General features: G+C 40.9%; 1 protein-coding gene across 1 annotated transcript in view; it reads right to left on the bottom strand.

The window, feature by feature from the left end:
• Positions 1-20,151, bottom strand: part of LOC135265192 (BMP/retinoic acid-inducible neural-specific protein 1) — a 127,420-nt gene that overhangs the window by 60,319 nt on the left and 46,950 nt on the right. The window contains exon 3 of the mRNA XM_064354588.1: positions 1,702-1,892. Within this exon, the coding sequence (XP_064210658.1) occupies positions 1,702-1,892 (191 nt within the window). The remainder of the gene's footprint in view (positions 1-1,701; positions 1,893-20,151) is intronic.

The following is a 20,151-nucleotide window of genomic DNA, read 5'->3' as shown; positions in this document are numbered from 1 at the left end:
TCACTGGGCATCAAATTGTTGGAAAAAAAGTTTGTTTTGTGCTCATGTTTATTGGAATGTTATGAATGCCTTTTGTTTCTCACTTTCTTCCCCCAAAACGTGTCGACAAGAAACTTGTCACATGTTGTGTGAGCAGAATCTCTCGCTGGCATTCTATCAAATGGCAGTATATTAAAACTCTACAAAGATAGTATGTTTTCATTGCAAAATTGCTAGTCGCTGTGTTGGTTATTTGTAAAATGTCCACACCTGCTTCAATCACATGCCAGTATATTTGTCTTCCCTTTAATACAAAATTGTATTATAAATGTCAACATCAACAATCTAATAAATATGTAAGATGGCAAGAAAGGCAATGGTTTGTAAAAAACATATTAATAAAGACAATAATAATGTTGAATTATATGACTTTTATTTTTCCTTTTTCCACTATATGTGGGTGTCTTTCTCCAGTTTGGCTGTCTTCTGCATGTGGGAGCCTTAGGGCCCTGCACTCCAGGTAAAACTTGTCAGATCGTGCAGATGGTGTTCATTCATTACTTCAGCTTCATTATCTCAAAATGAGCCTTCAAGACGGGTGCACAATGAGGCCCAATCCATTTTAACATTTTGTGCCAGGTTCTGCTCTTAATTATTTAATGAAGTCAGACTCATATCTGGATTCGACTTTCTTTTTTAATTGTCCGCTGCAGACTGCACATATATGCTGAATTTTTTACAGTGGTCTGATACAGGAGGGAACCAGCGCAGGTGTAAACAGCTGTTTAGAACAGCAGTTCTCAAACTCGGCCCTGGGGACCCCTGTATATGCTGGTTTTTTGTTACAGCCAATTAGGTTATTGAATTGATGTTTTTCCTTAAACTTAACATGATGCAGGTTTGGTTCATTATCATTTGCCTAGTCTTTGAGTACTTCATTATCTACCATATTGTTTGTTTTCATGGCCATGTGTCACACTTTCACCAGTCAGGAGCCTGTTGATCCACCGCGCTCTTTAATTTGATCAGTTTATTTTTTTTCTCACCTCTATGTAATCATTCGCAATATAGCACACTGTGAATATTGGAGTTATTCATGACATGCATAGCTTGTTCTGACATAATGTAGCTTAAGAAGGTGAATAATCTCTCAAAACATTAAAAGCACAATTAAGAAAAATTAACAGCTATTTAAAATTCCGGGATTGTAATTGTGATTGGAATAAAAGCCAGCATTCACAGTTGTACCCCGGGACAGAGTTTTAAAACCACTGGTTTAGAAAACTAAGCCAGAGTAACTAGTTGCGTTAGTTGTAGTTGTGCATCCTTTCTTTAAGAAGAGGATTTCACACTTGTGATACAGCTGACACCAACAGTCTGGATACCAGTTCTATGGTTTGCAAAAGTAATAATGTGGCACAGCAAACTGGACTGTACCTATGTTGTCATGTGTGATGGATCCCTTGAACAATTATCCCTGATGTCTGCATTAGTCTGGACATCCATTGTGCATTAAAATTCAATAGGAGGCACCTACACACACACACACAGTCAATAATAATACTACTACTAATAGTACATAAATTACAGCCACTGATGAATGAGAACAGCTATTATTATTATTATTATTATTATTATTATTATTATTATTATTATTATTTCTTGCTTGGTTGATGCCCTATGTTCAGTAATGGAAAAGACCGGAAGGGGCCTGTCTCTTACCTCCCAGAGTGCCTGAGATGAGGATGTGGGTGCCATACTTCTTGATGATAGTGTCGATGAACTGCTGGGTGGAGGGGCGTCGCCCCAGCATGCGTACGCTGCGCTGGAACTCGGGCATCAGCGGAACTGGATTCCGGATTAGGCCCCGCCTCTCCATGGCCGTGTTCCTCACCTTCCAGCGAGCGAACTCTCTGTGGAAAGAGTCCAGAGGACGCTGACACCACGGAAACCAGAGCGACACAGCAAAGCCCTAACTGCCGTCGCGAAGGCTACCCTGACAGAAAAGACGAGAGTGCTGCGACACCTAGCTGAGCCGACATGCATCATCTCTGAGAGGCCGGAGTGTCCATTAAGACCCCCAGGTACAATGGGTGGCAGTTTTTACACCAAATGTACAAAAAACCAGATCACATAGGCTACACCCTATAAAACCTAAACCAACTGTTTTGGTTAACATGGAATTTGGGGGTATAAGGTTACCTGATTGAATATTTGTTGAAACTGGACGTGCAGAGCTGGAAGCTTAATCGCAAACATGGTGAGGTGCTGTTGGAGCTTATGTGGGATTGGGGGGGTGTAATTACACAGACCGGACATTCTATTGTCTGGACCTATTCAAATAATTTGAAATCTGGTCATCCCAATCTAAAACCAAGCATCTGTCAAACCTGGGGGGGGGGGGCTGTGTCAGCTTTAAATACCCTCTTCAGGAATAGATGGTTGCCTAGCATGGACACTGACCATTTCCATAATTAGAATTAGTAATATTGCTTAGATTTCTTCTAAACAAATGGCTTAAATAAACCCCATTGTCAGGGAAATAATGAATTTAGAGATATGGGCTAATATAATTGCATTGTGAGAAAAGCACTATTGGGTAGTCTCGGGTCAAGCATTTGTGAAATTGCTTATCTGTAGGATAGGGTGTTTCACTGATGATTTGTGTTCATTGTCTGAAATAAGAGCCTCTTTAAGCCACTGTGCATTTTACTTTCTTGCAGACAGATTTCCGGTTCACATAGAGGTATTGAAATGTGTTTAGCAAGCCAGGCCTACAAAACAACTGCTACGAGGCAAGGGGATGAAGTGGAATAATGAAAATATCACTTGGCAGGTTGAAGCAGTGGGTATCTACATACAATTAACTTTACCTGCATGACTCTGAGTCTTACTGTGCAGCTGGTGCCAAAACAATTTTGATTTTGACACCTTTTCCATCAAAAAGCAATTGTCTAAATCCCATTCAACAGGTCATCAGGCAACCTAAGAGGATTTGGGGAATATATTTTGTTCGGGGGGATAAATAGAAAGCATTGTCGGATTGCTCAGCATTGGGACGTGTTGATATCCCCCCCACCACCCACCCCATCCTCATCCCCGGCACCGCCCCTTCGATCAGAGAGGAGTTCTTGGTAGCAGGTGATTCTGTCTCCCTCTGCCTTCTCCGAATGATCACAGTGTTTTTAATTACCGCCACTTCAAGGGAAACGGGAACAAATGTATGCAAATTGCTTTGTGCTCTGCTTCCGAGTCTGCTCGTCTCAAGGTAAAGCTCAACAGATAATGAGGCGCGTTAGGCCTCCGTGTGCGCGGTGTGCAGGGAGGAGGAGAGAGGAGAAGGGAAGGAGGAGGGGACGGGGCCCGGGCTAATTGTGGCTTATCTCTGCATCGTTTTGAGAGCTTCGACAAACAAGTCCTCTTCATTTTCGGAAAACGTACAAATTCGCGAAGGGGCATAGCTGGAAGAAGAAGGCTTCATTGCTTTAATTTTCTGTAGCTCTAGTTCCGGAGCCTTCTGTGGTATAACTCCCAATCCATCTGCTTGTACAGTATGCCTAACCTCAATAACTCATAACCATTCTCAGCAGACATGCACATATACATGCCCTCGTATTTCAACAGCTTATAAATGTACATACATTCACACATTGCCTCTTACCCTGTATGTGTGCTTTTAACAACCAGACCTGCATGGTTGTCTCGTCTCTGTAAGTCTACATCCAGCAAAAGAAAGTACATCTGTGGTGTCAGTTCAAAGCCCAAAGGGAGGCCCTGTCAATCAAAAAGCATCCATCTTCAGAAGAACAGGCACTCCTGCAGCACCCGAACCAGGTGGCATCGGAAAGTCGATAAACCCCACAAGCGAGCTGCGAAAATTAGATATGTTTGGAGAACCGAAGGAGATTAATCAGATTTACGGTCCTCCCCCCCCCAAGATCCGTGTCCCGTATCGAGTCATTTTCAAGCACCCTCTCCCAGATTACCCGCCAGCTCTGCAGCGGTGCCATATGCAGGGGCCAACGCGCGCCTGGGCCCATATGCCTGAGATTAACGAGGCTGGCAGATGGAGCCGCTCGTGTGATTCAGCGCCGAGTTCCTTCGCCGCGAGGCTCGTTTAATAACCTGCGTGCAGAACTCACTGTACAGTGGCAAAGAGAGATTACAGTGAAGGAGAGGCAGGGTAGAGCGGGAAAACAAAGCGACAGACGCCAGTGACACTTAATCTGTCTGTTCACAAAAATGTACTGCACAATTCAACCATGTTTCAGGCTAAGTGTACACTTAGGTGCAAAGAATGTGTAGTAGAACAAAGGTCCTTTGCAGTATCCAAGACCAGGCTTGACACAGAGCTAGGCTACTCTCTAGGTGGCAGGCAAAGAGACAAGTCTGGACAGGCTTAACAGTCTGTTCTTGTGAATAAAATAATAATGGTAATTATGATCATTCCCACATAAGCCACATATAACTAACTACCTAGGAATCCCAAGGTTGTGCTCCCACCATTACCGTCACTGGGAGTGCGTTTGGTCGGTCAATGAAAAGTGCACCATTGTAGCCTAAGAGAATGTTGGGAATCTCGATGAGCGAGCACATCAGAGCTCGATGCAAGTCTCCCCAAGCGTTGCCCTAGGTTACTGCAGTATTGAGAAATAAGGAGTAGGCTTTGAAAAAGGGACCGAAAGCCCCACATGCACTGAATGTGCCGACCCACTAGGGATCGATTCTCTGTACTGAGATGACTCTGGCAAGAGACTTCATGCCTGCACCGATAATGGAGAACTGGGTTTTTACAACCCTCTACTGATTCCTTAAGTTTTTTCCATACAAATTTAAAATGGAATGTGGCTTTGTATTATGTTGTAATTTTAGCTGAAATAATAATTTATTTTGGGGTGGGGGGGATATTGAATGGTCATTGAATATTTGAAAATGAACCCCCTCTAAGGTGTTTCGATTGGATGGTGCCAAAGCAAATGACAGAACACCATGGCTGCGTCCGAATAGTCTTTTTTGCTTAGGAAGGTTCCTAACTGAGTGAAATGACCCGGATGTTTCTAAGTGGAAGCCATGATAAGAGCAGTTCAAATTCTCTAAATGCTAAGGAAAGGTGCTTCAATGCTTCCTATCTTATCTCCTTTAGCATAGGGCACACTGAACCGTCCTTTACGAAAGGAAAGGAGATAATGCCGTCCCACAATTCCTTACGGCAGCAACATTTAAAGCGAAGCGCCATTCGGCCGTTCACGAAAACAAACGATCAACATGACTGAGTTGTGTGGTGGTTCTTAAGCTATTATATGCATAGGCTTATAATCAGATCATAATCAGCATATTAACCATAACACAGAAGTCTGTCTTTCAAGAAAAATGGATGTTTTTAGCCAAATTGTGTTTTTCATTCAACATGCTTGAAACTTATGAATGATGATATGTACAGTAGTAGATTTGTAGGCCTAAAATGTTATGCCTATCTTGCATTAAATTTAATTAATTATTTTCATACAATCATACTAATTGGGATTCATGTTGATAAATATGAGTGGACAAGATGGTGAGCGTAAGCAACCATTCTCAATGTGACAACCATTTCGTTTCACTTTTGCGACTGGTAGCCTATAGCCTATTCCTTTTTTATTTCAATTCAAACTTTGGTAATGAAGTAATATTTTTCTCTGCATGAAACAACTCGGTAAGAACGCACGAGGCGAAGTATCTAAGATGCACTTTTAGTAGTCCATCTTCGGAACATTGCAGTTTTACCACGGCAGACCCACGTCAATAACATCCACCGTCGCCTAATTACGTAGCCTAGTGTAAGTGCAGTCGGATTCTCTTAGCACCGCGGTTGTCTTTTCCTAAGTCCCTTTGAATGCTCCTTCACATCTTTCCTTAACCTCATGACGTTTTCCATCGAGGTCAAGGAAAAGTGGTTAGGAAAAGACATGGGATGTAATTTTTTTGACTATTCGGACTCAGCCCAAGGCCCTCTCAGGGCAGGTTTTAAAAAAGCTGGCCAGCCATTCATATTCCCTGAGTTTTACCATTTCTCAGGAGACCCGCCCCCCCCGGCTGCGCTTTAAAAACACAGCTGCTTGGTAATGCTCATGGCCAAGCACTGCCTTCTGAGAGCATCAAAAAAGTTCAGTTAGTCTGGCCAAAGAAATTTCTGGAATACAAAAAATGCTTGTGGATCTCCTGTGGGCATCTTGTTCCGCCCACAACTGCATCTGAATTCATGGCTCTGAGGTCTAATTATAGGTAGATTGCCAGTGACATTTCTCTGAGCGTATAAAGTAGTTAATTGCACTCTGTGCATTCAGGATGTGATTTTTGCCTCCTCCCGGTCGAGCGTCTGTGCCTGGAATAGGAGAGCTCATGACCAAAGCCTTGGCTTTCTCATTACAGAAATGAGTCTCCAGCGAATGGGCTCTTGTTCAAATCCATATAATTTAAAAAAAGAAAAGGAAACAAGGAAAGAAAACAATCACTCTTAATTATTTTCCAGGCTTGCCAAGTGTTCAGAGGGCATGGCGTCTCCAAAGTGAACTTACTCTGTGATATGTTATCCCAGCAAATTGAGAGTGATTGCACAAATGCTCTACAAATTATTAAATATAGGCAGGGGCATAAGATATTACCAATTGCAAATATGAGAGGTAATATTTTTAAATTTCTCCCTGTATCTGCATTTTTTAAAATGGCATCTTCCAAATTAATCTCATAGTATAATGAGAGATGGCTAATGGAATTCATCTGTTATAGGTAAAAGATATGCATTCATGCATATGAAAAGCCAATAAAATAAAAGCAAATGCTCTCTGTTATGGATGCCTCGACATTGATGTTACGGCATCTTCATCAGGTCTGAAGCAGAGAACATAAGGAAGTAAGCGTAAATACCTCCCTTCAATAAACATGGAGTTGCCTCACCATGCTCACGTCACCACACACGTGTTAAATACAGTGCTGGAGATCTCAGCGACCCTTTCAGGTCTGTTCCAAGTACCACAATATACAAGATTCATAAACATCCATCCATTTTCTAAACTTCTTACTCATGGGGGGTAACCTATACTACAAAGGAAACTTGACAGAGCCAGGGCTTCTCTGCATTAGCTGGCTTGACAAAACCTAACAACTGCCATCAGGCTTAATCAGTATCAAGACAATGGTTATCAAATTGCTAAGTGAACATAAGCTTTGTTAAACTGTGTTCCCATTTAAAGTGGCAGTGTATTTCTCTCCTGATGAAAAAGAGTAATACAAAGAACATTAAAAAAAAAAAAAAAAATCATAATGGCAAAAAGAAACAATGCTGCTACCAACAAAGCCAGAGGAGTGTAAGAAAGAATATTGCTAATTGTGTGAATTTGTTGGTTAATATTTTATTTACCTTACCAATCATAATGAATAAATATACACTCAGTAATTTTCCTACAGTCTATTTTCCATATGAAAACTGGATCATAAAGCTCCCAAACTTTAAAGTTTATATAGGACATTAAAATCTTGCCTGAAGCACCAAAGTTCATTCATAAACTCAAGGATTATGGGACTCAGGCCTATCATTGTCCCTTAATTAAGGATAAGTGGATATGGACAAATAGGGCTCAAGAAGCTTGAATATGAACTGTATTCCTTCTGTTGACATCTATGTCTTTCATATACCATATCCTCGGAGAAAGCCAGCAGATTTATGTGGACTCTAACCTCTGCCTTGCGAAGAGACCTCCAGGAATGGAGATGTCTTTTAAAAAGGAGTTGATTGGTCAAAATGTGGTACTTTTATATGGTCCAGGGGCAGGGGCACACACACACCACACCACACTATTTTAATAAATATAAAATGTCCAAATCTGGTATTCATTACAATAATGGCCAATAACACAGGCAAATGATCTTGCTTGGAGAAAAAAAGCCATCCAGCTGAGGAACCATTAAAGCATTAGCACAATATACGGTTAACAGAGGGACTTAACTGCAGCTAATGATTCAACTAAACAATTTATTGTCATTTACATTCTCTGACATGGCTCAAGGAAAGAGGAAAGCTTTGTGATTTTTTCCCAATGAATAATTCAAAAGATTAGGAGGCATGTTAATCAAGAAAAATAGATTAAAACAATGATCTGTTTAAACGCACGATTATTTGAGGCCCAGTACACACAGTACACAGCTACTCTGGTTTAACATTCTTTCAAACTTGTTTCTCAAGCTAAGGTAATATCACCTTGTTTCATCATAGCCTAAGAGCTTTAAAGAACATGCCGTTAGGTACAGTCTTAAGGACCCTACTGTATAAATAAAAATAATCTTCAGAAAATCTGTGAAAAATATTATGCACATGCATTTCATTCACAGCAATGACAGTTACAAATGATTTGAGGACCTCGGTTAGATCAGGTGGATCTTAGGTTTGCCAATTAAATATTATATTTGAATTTGTGAAAGCATTTAAGAACAAAAATAGCCACATTTTATTTAGTTTATCCGTTCCTACAGAATGTACAGTTAAATGCAAAAGTTCTGTGACAGTGAGACATTTTTTGTTGTTTTGGCGTCAGCTTTAATTTGCGGGTATATGTTAACTGTGTGTGTTTGTGTGTATGTGTTAAATATTAAATATTTTATTTAACTAGTTTGTCAGATTTTTTTTGTCTAATTATAATTTAATTTTAATGCCAACTGTCTAATTTGTTTTACTCTAGACTCAAATAGCACATAAAAAATGCGGAAGAGTTTCATTCTCGTTTTTCTGGAGGAAGGAGGCTTTCAGTAGAATAGATTCTGGTGTGAATAGCATGGGTCTGCAATCTGCAGTCATGTATATATTAGCATGGCAGTTGATTGTTAATTCTAGTTTGGCTATATTCGGAATGGAATAGACTATAGAGTTCTAGTGCGGCTAATTTAAGCATGTGGCGCAGTTTGTCTGCTTGTGTAGGTATGCAGTCAAGTGTAAATACTCCTGTTGTTTATGTAGGTCTTCAGTGGAATGCAGCTAGAGGAAGATCCTTTAAGGATTTGTTTCTAAATGCTAAATCATGAATGAATACTTAATTCACGTTATTAAAACATCAGAAAATTTGGTTTTGTGACCTGAAGCGCAGATATCTGGATGTGAAAAACAGCAACAGCTGCAAGAGACAACAAAAATGTAGGAAAAATATACTAATCCCAGATGCTGTCTGGCTGAAAATCATTTCACTGTAGATGTTCATTTTAGGAGGCTAAAAAACCAAAAGCCAAAAAGAAGATGAAAAAGATTAACAATTTCAATGAACAATGCATCTTGGATTATGGAGACAGACTTATTTTTGTAATGACTTTTTATTGTTATGTTTTATGTTTTTTCCCTCTGTTTATCACAATCTAATCTTCTTTAATACTGTTGTATGGAACAAGGACAAGCATTGCCTTGTGTATCTAATTTATGCAGCTGTGTTGGTCAGATATTTCTCCATACTGTTTCTATATAGTTTTCATGTGCGAATGGTAAGTGGACTGTAGACATTCGAGTTGAATAAATGCTAGTTTCATGTGGTTATGAAGAGTAAAGCAGAGACACATGGGCTTGTGGTCAATTAACAGACAGTCATGTGAGGCTGGAGTGGGGACCAAGAACAAATTCAAAGAAAGTGCTGTTTTTTCTCATGGAAATTCACAACAAAAAATGTTATGTAAAAAGTGAGTAAGTAAATCAAGAGAATTACTCAAGTAAGCACATAAGCACATGCACACACACATACATACATGTATGGATATATGTGCATATGTATGTATACAGTGAGCTACATAATGTTTGGGACACGACATATTTGTTCTTGATTTGGGTCTGTACTCAAAAAATGCACATGTGGTTTAAGTGCTGATTCTCAGATTTCATTAAAGGGTGCTTTAATACATTTTGGTTTTACCATGTAGAAATAACCATGTAGTCTTTTATGGAGCTCATATATAGGCCTATATATATATGTGTGTATATATATATATTATATATATATATATACACATACACACAGACAACGATGAACACTCATTCACTGCAATGTCCACGCCTTTACTCAGACACACACTTGCATACACATACACACATACACCATCACATGCATGTACACACTCACACATATGCACTCATTACTACAACTGCCTGTTTTTAGGGTCATTTTCTGCCACACCGGCCAAAACTGACCCCGCTGCGCCCCGTCACGTCGCTTTGCTTCCGGCCTTTGACTCCGCCCGACACTGCATTCTCTAGCTGCCGCCCGTGGCACGATTCAGCCTTTCATATTCACCAGACGGCCAAAGCAGGGCCATAAATCAGTGTGCCGCAGACAAAATTGAATTCCGGGGACGATTTCGAGAAACCGGCGAAGCCCTTTCATTCACATGATAGAATAAATCTTAATCCAATACCCAGAGGAGGGCCGCGCTCGAATCGATGCATCTCATTTTCAGGCCTGTACTTTCCGCCAGCAAAGGGTGCGGGGCCCGCAGGGCCAAGCAACCAAATATTGGCCTATTTCTATGTGAGACTTACCCCTGCCTCTGGACATAATGGAAGCTGACACACCACAGGCATTCTCTAACCTCGAACAGTCACTCTTTAACTTTCATTTCTTTACTCACAAATCCCATTCCAGGGATCTTTTTTCGTATTTGATTTTTGATTTGCTTCGAAGGCTGAGCACAATATAGTTGGCACAGCTGTTATTGTCCCATTAGTGGGATGGAGGATTTAAATAAATAAATATACAAATGATGAAATGGCACAAAAGTAGCAAAGAGGATAAAACTGAGGAAGGCCTGAGATTCAAAACTGAATCTCGCAGCCTTCAGCAAAAGGATTGCTCATGGTTTCAAACTGGGGAATTTAAGGTCTAGACATTATAAATCTGAGACTGGGTGCAGAACCCACAGTACATTGCATACGATATGATAAATTTCTGTGGTGCAGCGCAGGACAGTGGAAGAGCCAGCTGTCAGCGTTCACCTCATCTGAGCCACAGCCTCAATCTCAATTGAATTACCACCCCCATCTCACCTGAGCCACACCTGCGCTAGAACCTCAAGTTCACCAGTGCTACAGCTCCATCTCATCAGACCAACAGCCTCCTACTCTCCTGAACTACACCTGAGCAACAACCTCCACCCCACCTGAGCTACAGCCCCCATCTCACCTGAACCAAACCCTTCATCTCACCTGAGCTACATCTTCCATCTCGACTGAACTACATCCTCCATCTCGACTGAACTACATTCTCCATCTCACCTGAGTTACATCTTTTATCTCACTTGAGATACGGCCCCTGTCTCACCTGAACTACATCCTCCATCTCACTTGAGCTACATTTTCCATCTCACCTGAGCTACATCCTCCATCTTGACTGAACTGCATTCTCCATCTCATCTGAGCTACATCCTCCATCTCACCTGAGCTACATCCTCCATCTCGACTGAACTACATTCTCCATCTCACCTGAGCTACATCCTCCATCTCACCTGAGCTACAGCCATCTCACCTGAACTACATTCTTCATTTCACCTTAGTTACATATTTTATCTCACTTGAGATACGGCCCCCATCTCACCTGAACTAAATCCTCCATCTCATCTGAGCTACAGCCATCTCACCTGAACTACATTCTCCATCTCACCTGAGTTACATATCTTATCTCACTTGAGATACGGCCCCCATCTCACCTGAGCTACACGCTTTATCTCCCCTGAGCTACAGCCCCCATCTCACCTGAGCTACGTCCTCCATCTCCGTCTCACCTGAGCTAGGTCCTCCATCTCATCTCAGCTGAGCTACAGTTCACAAAGTATCCATAAAACATGCGGTTTTACAGGCTGCAGCCTGTACACTCATGTCAGCACTACACATCCTATTTATAATTTAAGATCAAAGCACATCTCTGTACACAAGTTCTCATTTATATTCTAGATTTTGTTGTATGACACATCTAATCTTGCATGCCATTGACCACACAGACAGGTGATTATGCAGCTAAAGGAAGCCATTTTAGCAGCACAATGTGTAATAGCATTGCTCTTCCATGATAAATACAACACTACCAGCCTTGGCTCTCTGTCTGTTAGTATCCTCAGATGAATGTTCTGAGAAGGATTATTACTCACTTCATTATTCTGAGAACTGAAAAAAATATGTAAGGAAAAACATTGTCTCCATGGGACTTCAGTAGACATCTATGTCTTTTACTTCATTCATTATATATTGCCAATATACTACAGTACATAACATAATGTTCATGTTCTATGAAATACAAAAGCCAGCCAGGGCTTGTTTTCACTGTGCAATCTAACCACTGTGAAAGAGGTGCAGCTGATGGAGGCACACCTCAGGGTCCCACAGAGGTCGACGGAAATCATATTAATTTATTTAATATTTTATTATTGGGCATTTCATTAAACAGACATTCTTATCCAGAGCAACTCACGCACCTTTTGTTTGTACATAACATCAATTTGCACAGCTGGGTATTTTCAATGCAGCAATTCAGGTTAAGTACATTGCTCAAGGGTGCAATGGAATCAAACCCACAACCTTTGAGTTACAAGCCAAGTTCCCTAACCATTATACTACAGTGCCACCACTGCTGACCATTTTTTTGCCGTCTTCATCCAGTGTTCTCAAAGCAATGTGAAGAAGAAAAATGGTCAAGTCAGCATGGGGAAGATGAAATTGGTGACAACAGTGCTCAGTTTCTCCAACAAAGGGCCGAGGTGGGTGGGGGTGGGGCTGGTGCCCTTTCTCCGAGCTCACTTCTACTGCTTGGGCATTTAAGAAACAAACTGTTCACAGAAGAAGGAATCTCCGCCATGACAGTCTTTTCTAAAGGCAGAAGAAATGAATGGCAGACGATTAGAGCGAGGCTAAGCCCCTCTGAATTCTTGCCATGGGAGAAATGAAATATTAAGCTGTTGTATCATCCCATGGCTTTTATAAGAGGCTTCATGCCCCACATATCTGTTTTTACAAATCCCACCTGTGGATGTCTGTAGCCCCCTGCCCTTGCCAACAGTGAAACTTTAATTGAGATTAAAAGTTCTTGCTGCATAACGAGTCACTATCGCGTCGAGGGCCGGTTCTGTCAGCACCTTTTTGTGGCTGCACGGTGTTTCGGCTCATGTTCAGATAAGGAGAGACTCTGACGCGATTGAGTTTCCCCATTAAGTGCTTCTTCTGTTTTTCTTCACCCTCCTCATCTTGTTTTTCTTCACCCTCCTCAGTCCAAAGAAAGGCTTTAGTCTGAATTTTACGGCGTCCAAAATGTGTTCGGCTTTGAGCTAACGGGGATGTAGCGGTTCAGAGTATTTATGTCAGTCACTCGCACAATAACTGCATTTGGATTACAGCGACAAAGAGCATCTCCCGCCCCCGAAACATGGACACACACGCACACGCATATGCACATCCTCCCACAGCGAATTACAGCAGCAACAGAAAGCCCCATCAAGCATTCTTGCACTCTTATTCCTTTCCAAGAACTACAATGAAGCTACACAGTTGCCTAGAATACTGGTAAAGAGGCTTGTTGTGCTTTGATAACAACAGGATCGGCAAGAGATTATGATTATACATCATAGGGCACTTCTTAAAAGAGGTGAAAGGATTGTATTCTTCACCCAGTTCACATCGAAGTTAATTCAACACTGAAATGTGTGCTGCGTTATGAAGATCAAAAGCTGTGGATTTCTCCATGCCTTTGCTAAACATGTATTTCCATCTAAAAGGAGGAAACTAGGGCTTTGTTTGGTACAGGCTATATCAAATGGCATCTATAAGGTAGCACAGTTCTTTGTTTTCTGTAGGCATAGTCACTTCTTAAATTTTCATGTGTGTTGCTTTCATGGCCTCTTCCACACTTTGGTTTTTTCCTTCTGTGGTGTGACGTCAATTCATCTAATCTCCGCGGACAGGAGCCAGGATCGGTATCCTTACTTGACATTAAATTAGTCTAGAATCGGAACTGGAGAAAGTGTCAGGGTTAAGCACTGACTAATTACTAGCTCTTCCCGGCAGTAATTAACTAATCCCTCGGTGAAGGGCAGGGCTGGGAGAAGCAGGTGATTACGAGGGTTTTGTGATTGATGTGACACACACTGTTCTCTCCTCTGTGGTTCTGTTCACCCCGTCCTTGCTATGGCTTTTAAAATATTTGGGTCATGTCACAATGGATAAAAACAGCCTACTGTTAATACAGACCAGTATTATATGCAGTCTAGATGTGCTAGCATTCAGTGTATCAAGATTTGTTAAGTATTGTGATATACATGTTCATATAAATACATGTTCCCCTCCACCATTCACCTTATGCAGCTGGCTGGGGGGCCGGTTTGAATGTTAAATTTAATTCAGTGGGTGGGATGTAATCCAGTGGTTCACCCTACACCAATAGAGAGGGAGAGAGAGAGAGAGAGAAAGATGGAGAGAGAGAAAGAATAACAGAGGCAATGCCACAGGCGAATTAAATATGCCCCGAACCTGTATGCCAATCTGCATCTTGATGATCAGCCTCTCTGATCCACTCTGCCCCTCAGTTTAGAGTCCCATCCACCTTGAACAATGATGCCAGTGGCATTTTGACAGTACATAATGAGCATGATAGGTTTCCCAAATAAAACAAAAGGGTTTAGGGTTGTTTTTTTTGTTTTTTTTTTTGTTTTTTTTTACAATGCACTGTATTCCCACTGTGTCTGTCCTTTTAAAAAATAAGGATTCATACTTTTTTCCTCTGATTCACAGTGACACATGAAAAGACTGCAGTTACCCTGACTCGTTGGCTTCCAGTGACGCAGGTCCACAGGGGGTGGAGAATAACTGGCCCCCAAATTAGACTCGAGATGAGACCCCCTCACTGACTCCAGCTGAGCTGAGCAAGGTGGCCTTTCCCTGGAGTGGACAGGACACTGATGAGAGCCCGCATGGCTGCCCTGCCCTGGCACACTCTCGCCTCATTTTCAGAACATGATTAACAGCTGGATGATTAAGCACTGTCTGTGAGATTATAAAAGGTCAGTGATTTCAGTGCTTATAGCTTCAGCATATTCCATGCTTGCCAGAAGTGGGGGGGAGGGGGAAAATTACAAGAAATGGAATTGTTCCAGGTCTTGTAAAGAAATAAGATCTGATTATGAACCTGCCAAAAATGGCTCCGTAATCTGCTTTTTAAAAAAAACAATAAACAAACAAAAGAGATTATAATAATGAATTCCATTGCTTGAAAATTGTGTTGTTTTTTATTATCCAGCTATATTTCAATGTGAGAGAACTGCAGTCTTGAATATGTGACAATTACTGTACTGATGTGAAAAAGAAATGAAGAGTTATATCACTGTCAATTTATCTCTGAAATAAAGAGTACATATCCACTCAATGGTCTGTTTATTAGGGACACCTGTATGGAGTGAAATTACTGTCTTTAATATGAGAGTGCAAAAATTAGGAAAACATGCAGAAACAAGAACTGCACACTCATTTCTCAGTTCTGCTCTCTCTTCACCTGAACAGTTTATAGAAATTGAATTTAAATTGAACTGTATGTTCTTCAAAAATGCAATTTCTTTAGAAATGAAAAATGACAATCAATGAATGAACCTGAGGCAAACATGATATTCTCGTCAGGTGAATGATTTAAATGTATTTACATGGATGTATGTGGAGAATATTCATGTCAACTCTCCTATGAGGGAATGATTAATCTAACAAAGTAGGGTGATGAACACCATTAGCTAACTGGCTAATACAATGGAATTAATTATCCTACCTTGTTCATACTCATACAGGTGTATTTTAATTACTAGTCAACTATTATTGCCTTTCTCATTTTTAGATGCTATGCCTACATTTCGGTTACATTTTAGCTTTGTTCTAACATTCTGAGTCCACCATTGCTCTCAATGAGTGGCTACTATACCACTAGGAACTGAAGCAGTTTGCTAGCTAACATTCAATAATTGAGAAGCTAAAAAGTTATGGAAACTGGTCACGTACCAGTTAACAAAGATATTTCAGTAAAAACTGGTCATTTTCTTGTTAGTGTGATAGGTAATTATAACACATTTATAACATGCTCTTGTATTAAAGACAGTGATTTCACTCAATACACTTTCTCGTTAACACAGTGAATCATGTTGCTGAATTCAATATATAAAGCATGCAGACAAAAAGTGGTTGATCAAAGTGACTTATAATTTGGGATGACTGTTGGTGCCCTCCTGGGATTTTCATGCACTATAGTCTCTAGAGTTCACAGAGAATGGTGTGATAAACAAAAACATCCTTCTATCCACCCTGACTTGTGTCAATGGTACAAGCTGGTGGTTTTGGTGTATAGGTGTGGGAAGTGGTTTTTTTTCACCAAGCATTAGGCCGCTTAATACCAATTAAGCACCATATGCATCCCTCTATGGCCACAGTCTACCCTTCTTCAAATGGATACTTCCAGCAGGATAATACGTCATGTCACAAAGCATGCATCGTCTCAAGCTGGTTCCCACAAAAATTACAGTGATTTCACTGTCCCTAGATGTCAATCCAAGAGAACCCCTTTGAGATGAGGTGGAAGAGGGGGTTTGCAGCATGAATGTGTGGCAAAAGAACTGCAGCAATCATGTGATGCTATCGAGTCAGGATGGACCGAAATCGCTAAAGAATGTTTCCAGCACCTTACTGAATCCATGGTGCAAAAAAAATCACGCTGTTCTGGAGGCAAAAGGGGGTCCTACCCTGTACTGGATTGGTGTACCTAATCAAGTGACCACTGACTGTGAGTGTTTGTGTGTGCGCATATATATATATATTACATTACAGGCATTTAGCAGACACTCTTATCCAGAGCGACTTACACAACTTTTACATAGCATTTTACATAGTTGTATCCATTTATACAGCTGGATATATACTGAAGCAATTCTGGTTAAGTACCTTGCTGAAGGGTACAACGGCAGTGTCCTACCCGGGAATCGAACCTGCAACCTTTCAGTTAAAAGGCCAGTTCCTTACCCACTGTGCTACGCTCCGTCGGTGTATATGTGTATATGTGTGTGTGTGTATATATATATATATGAAATATGACTGGTTTGACAAACATTGACATTGATGCTGTATGTGATTATTCCAACTATTCAAGTGAATCATTTAATTCACTGGTATAATAGCAATGCCCTCAAACAATACAACATTGTGATATCAAACACAGACCTTTATTTCTTTTAAATTTACTTTCCAGCTCCTTAGGTTTGAAAGTAAATACAGTATAAAATCTCATCTCTAGCAAAATGTAACCTTTGAATAAAGTTGAAATAACATGGTATTTATAGAACCCAAAACTGATGTGGCAGCAGGCCGGTTTAAAAACACATGGCACAAGTGATTAAAGGAGAAGTCAGGGAGGGCACATGAAAAAAAGGAGACTGAAGTGCTGTACAGTAAATTAAAGGTGTAAAATGAAGCAGGAGAAGAGGAGAAATCAGGGAGAGGGTAGAGTTTAAAGAGGTGTGTCCATGAGATGACACAGCACTCTTCTAATGAGGTCAGAGAGGTCATTTCACTGGGAGAAAAAGCATGCAGTGTTCAGAAGTGAGAAAACACTGGAGAGTAGAGGCAACAGTGGGACTGTAAGAAAAGGGAGAGTGTGCAGATCGAGAGCACAGGCAGAAAATTAAATGGGAATAAAGGTAAAGAAGAATGGTTCAGTTAACAGAGTGATAGGCTAAGTAGCCATGCTTTATCCACCCACCCCCTGCTGTAATAGCACAGCATGTTAAATTCACTGCAGGGCTCATAAGCCCCTTGCTAGTTTGATAGTCTGTTGTGTATGCAACCCTGCAGGAACAGTCTGACAGGAGAGAGCAGCCCAAACGGAGATGCAGGTACAGAGGGAACAGCCCAAACGGAGCTATAGGAACAGCGAGAATAGCTCAAACAGAGCTGGAAGAACAGAGGGAACAACCGATCACTGCCTCAGCAACAGGGCGAACAGCTCAAACAGTGCTGCAGAAACAGCGGGAAATGTCTAGCAGTGCTGCAGGAACAGGGGGACCAGCCCTGCCGAACAGTCTGTCTGAAGAGGCAGAAAAGTCTGTATGAAGAAACAAATGACCTGGTGTCCAAAACATGTCAATGTCTTCTGGCTCAATAAAATGGTCATGTCAGAACCCAAGGGGCTTTCAGACCAGAAAAAAAGTTTTTTCATTATGTGAGCTGGTCCTGCAGGAACAGTTATATCATTCTTTCTAGGAAGAGTCAGACCCTAGTGAGAAATGAAGAGAGAACTCTGGTTTTTGTCATCGTTATTTTTCTGACCAAAAGAACAATGTTTCTGGGATCTGTCTCTGCAGTGGCCTAAGCACTCTCTTACAGTGAGAGAGTCACTAATTACTCTTTGTGTAGTTCCGTGTGGCCTTGGACATCAGTACAGTAGCATCTCAGCACAAGTCATCGAGATAATTTTTAGAATGAGGGTGACATGCAAGGTCTGGGTGCAGGCAGAAATCTCTACATTTCAGTCCCTTTATATCTGTTCTTCAACTAACACACAGGGAACAGAGGGTACCAGACTGCTCTTAGCATCATTTTAAAAGCTTGTCAGACCAAAGCCTCAGTTCTCATATGGCCACTGGAGCCAAGGCTCCCTCAACCACACACACACACGCACACACAAGCACACACACGGAACCACAATCCCGGATTAATTAGTATCATGCTACCCATTTTACAAACATTTTAATTCCATTTCCTGCAAATCGTGTTCCAGAACTCTCTTTGATTATAGAACAATGCATACTTGATGCCTTTAAAAATGCATTAATGAAATAATTTACATTTATATTGGATTTTCACTCACTTCCACCCCTGCCCCCTTGCCTTCCGTTTCTATGGGTGAAGGGGGATCCTCAGAACAATGACCATAAAGCCCACAGACCAGCAATGATAATGATCAGCAGTGATTTCGTAACATGGCTTCAGGCTTGCAACATGGATACCCTATTCAAATCAAGCCAAAACTGTTGTCTCTTCTAATATATTCCATATAGTGATTATAACATAAGCTATTTTAAAATATCATGCTGTACAGAAGTATGTGTCATGTGTGATTGATAATTAATTCTGATTGTGACCAGTGGGGAAAAGGGAAAGTTACATTTTTAGTAACTTAACAGTTTATATATTCATTAGCAAAAACTAGGACACAGGTGTCAAACTCCAGTCCTGGAGGGCTGCAGTGTCTCCAGGTGTTTGGGGTGTTCTTGGCACCAGTAGTTCATTTGAGCCATTGATTGGCTAAAGAATCCACACACCTTGTTCTCAAGACCTTAATAGGCAGCAGATCGAAATGAAACCACAAAAATCCTCAGACACTGCAGCCCCTAGTTTGACACCCTGGACTAGAACATGCAAATTTGACATAATAAACACAATGACAATATTGGTGATGAACATAAACAGGAGAATATGAAGTGTTGTAATGTCTATGACAGGTAGTATCAGACTATGAAAACTGATGAGGAAAGTGTGTACAGTTAACATGCACAATGGCATCACAGTTCAGTGTGTGTCACGTGTCTTGTTGCCGTGTTTGTGACTGACACTGTAAAACCAGAGGGGTTCTGAATCATAGGGTTTGGGGAAATGTGTTTTTAGGGGTCACCCAGGTCCCCTTCTACAGAATCAGCCTCTCAAAGGAGCTGAGGACTGATTGAACAAAGAGAACTGATTTGGCCTAAAAATGAGGCAATATATCTGTTAAAAAAGGAAACCTGGCTTGAGCTGGCCTTCTGCTTTTACTGCTGCTTCTACTACTATTACTAATTATTATCATTATTATTATTATTATTATTATTATTATGTTCTGCGATAGATTGGCGACCTGTCCAGGGTGTATTCCTGCCTCACGGCCAATGTAAACTGGGATAGGCTCCACCCCTCGCGTGGCCCTGATCAGGAAAAGCGGGTATAGATAATGGATGGATGGATGGATTATTATTATTATCATTATTATTATTATTATTATTATTATTATTATTATTATTATTATTATTATAAAGAAGAACAAGTACAATGATATTTACCTGGGTTGTGTTTGTGTGGTTTGAGAATTGCTTCATAAGAAGTAAAAGAAACAACTATAAAAAGCCATGATA

The sequence above is a fragment of the Anguilla rostrata genome, chromosome 10, assembly GCF_018555375.3.
Source record: "Anguilla rostrata isolate EN2019 chromosome 10, ASM1855537v3, whole genome shotgun sequence".
In the NCBI taxonomy this organism is placed as follows: domain Eukaryota; kingdom Metazoa; phylum Chordata; class Actinopteri; order Anguilliformes; family Anguillidae; genus Anguilla; species Anguilla rostrata.
Note: the sequence above shows the minus strand (reverse complement) of the source record. Positions and strands in the feature narration are given on the sequence as shown.